Source organism: Dipteris shenzhenensis, chromosome 30 (genome assembly GCF_047967505.1).
Source record: "Dipteris shenzhenensis isolate YYH24624 ecotype China chromosome 30, Dip_SZ_1.0, whole genome shotgun sequence".
NCBI lineage: Eukaryota > Viridiplantae > Streptophyta > Polypodiopsida > Gleicheniales > Dipteridaceae > Dipteris > Dipteris shenzhenensis.
In genome coordinates, this window is record NC_141625.1 from 19,333,688 (window position 1) to 19,335,644 (window position 1,957).

At 42.8% G+C, this 1,957-nt stretch overlaps 1 protein-coding gene across 1 annotated transcript; it reads left to right on the forward strand.

Annotated features, from left to right (window-relative positions):
- Positions 1 to 350: 350 nt before the first annotated feature.
- On the forward strand, positions 351 to 1,600 carry GDC1 (Ankyrin repeat family protein). The gene is made up of 2 exons (XM_087401827.1): positions 351 to 683; positions 937 to 1,600. The coding sequence occupies exons 1-2, from the start codon at positions 429 to 431 to the stop codon at positions 1,192 to 1,194; spliced, it is 513 nt and encodes a 170-aa protein (XP_087257953.1). The 5' UTR covers positions 351 to 428; the 3' UTR covers positions 1,195 to 1,600.
- The last annotated feature ends 357 nt before the right edge of the window (positions 1,601 to 1,957 follow it).

The following is a 1,957-nucleotide window of genomic DNA, read 5'->3' on the forward strand; positions in this document are numbered from 1 at the left end:
CGCACACGCATGAGTGCGTGCGTTTTGGGTGAAATCACACACACTTTTTTTTTTTTTAAAGGGTCTCAAAAAATTTACTCTTTATATTTATACTGGGTCAGATATTGGGCTTTTTGGACCATATGGCAGGATCACAACATGAGATATTCCGTTCTTGCAATCTTTCAGACTCTCCCTACGGCAATCTATCTATGATGCTTGCCATCAAGGAGATCTTCCTCAGTCATGCCTGGAAATAGTTTCTCTTTGCTTGTGAAATCACACACACACACTTTGTGTGAAGTATCTCTCTTACTTCCTTTTTTTTTGGGGGTGGGGTGAAATCTCTCTGTCTCTCTCTCACACACACACACACACACAGAGTATACTAATAAGTCACTGAGAGCATGTTGCGTTTGGGTATTATCTAATAAGAAGGAAAGAGCAGAATGGCTATGGCTGTCCAAGCTTCCCAGACGCTTGCCCTCGCCATAGCTCCTCCACCTCTTCTTCGCCATTGCCCTTCCCTTCGTCTCCTCCCTTCTTCACTCCTTCGCAGTCCTGGCCTCGCCTCTTTGCACCTCCTCTGCCCCCCCTCCCTCTCCCGCACCTTCGCTTGGTTCAAATTCGGCAAAGACGCCGAGAAAGCTGGCATCTACGCCAGCCAGGGCCGTGATGATTTCGATCGTGACGACGTTGAGCAGGTTCGTCTCCTACTGCATCCTTTTTCCTCTTCGGAGATGTTTCCTAGCTGGATAAAATCGGAGATCAAAATAGTATCTCCTGCTCGTCAGAGGGCTGAGATTCCATTGTCTTTCCTTCCAACATTTTGGGCAGTCTAGTCTCGCAGAAAACTTTCACAGATCGATATATACAAACTACTTCGTTAGTCACACTTATCTCGTTTGTTACACTAGTTCAGCAGAGGAGTCGTTAAGTGTACTTTGTCATTTGCAGTATTTCAATTACATGGGGATGCTTGCTACGGAAGGAACTTACGATAAAATGGAGGCTTTACTAAATAAAGGCATTCATCCTGTTGACATTTTGTTACTATTGGCTGCTTCCGAGGGAGACACGCCAAAGATTGAAGAGCTGCTGCGAGCTGGAGCAGACTATAATGTATGCGATGTAGAGGGAAGGACAGCCCTGGATCGTGCCCAAGACGATGATGTCCGGCAACTAATACTTTCTCGTTCTAAAACAGCTCGTTGAGTATTCGAAGGGGAAGCTTTTCCTGCGAAGCTGTTTGCTTATGTGGCCTATAAACCTCACAGTTAGCCTCAAGTTTCTCATGGGCGTCAATGCATTGTCCCATTTGTGTTTAGTTCTTGTAGTACACTATACGATTCGTTCCATTAAACATCGGGAAAATCATGCAAGCTCTGGAGTTCCTTGTACGGTTTAGATAAGCTCCTATCAACCACATATTTGCTCAGATAGTATGTGGTTTCAGGAATCATGAAGAGTCTTTGAAGGATGTTGTAATTTTTCACTTTGTACGTGAGCATGATTGTTAATATTGAATTTCTAGGATTAACATATTGTGGGATTCTCCCTAAATGAAGCTTTGACTCACTCGAGTGAAGAATATTGTACTTTGTCAGTATGTATATGAGCATGATTACCAGTCAAATGCATTCTTTGCCACATTCAGCTTGATTGGTTGCAGTGTGCATGAAGGAAAGGTTCTAGAGTAGTTTACCTTATTTACTAGGAGTTTCACACTCTTGGATATCTAATTCAATCAGGCGTTAGCTCATTTATGCTGTATTTGGAAGGATTCCTAGATAAATGCCGTGTAAAGAAGTAGGTAAAATCATATAGCAAAGGTGTAGGATGTCAAGGAAAAGGACATATGTGGATATTCGCTTTGGGGAAAGGCCTTGAATCGACATCCATGCAAAAATACCTATTCTCAAGGGTGATACAGTTGTATAATACTTCAAGATCAGTGGTTTGATAACTCTTCAAGGTA

What these genes read in the sequence shown, in the direction of transcription:
- GDC1 (XM_087401827.1), top strand. Translation starts at nt 429, where the DNA reads ATGGCTATGGCTGTCCAAGCTTCCCAGACGCTTGCCCTCGCCATAGCT. An exon ending in ATCGTGACGACGTTGAGCAG is followed by an intron (nt 684 to 936) that starts GTTCGTCTCCTA and finishes TGTCATTTGCAG; the next exon opens with TATTTCAATTACATGGGGAT.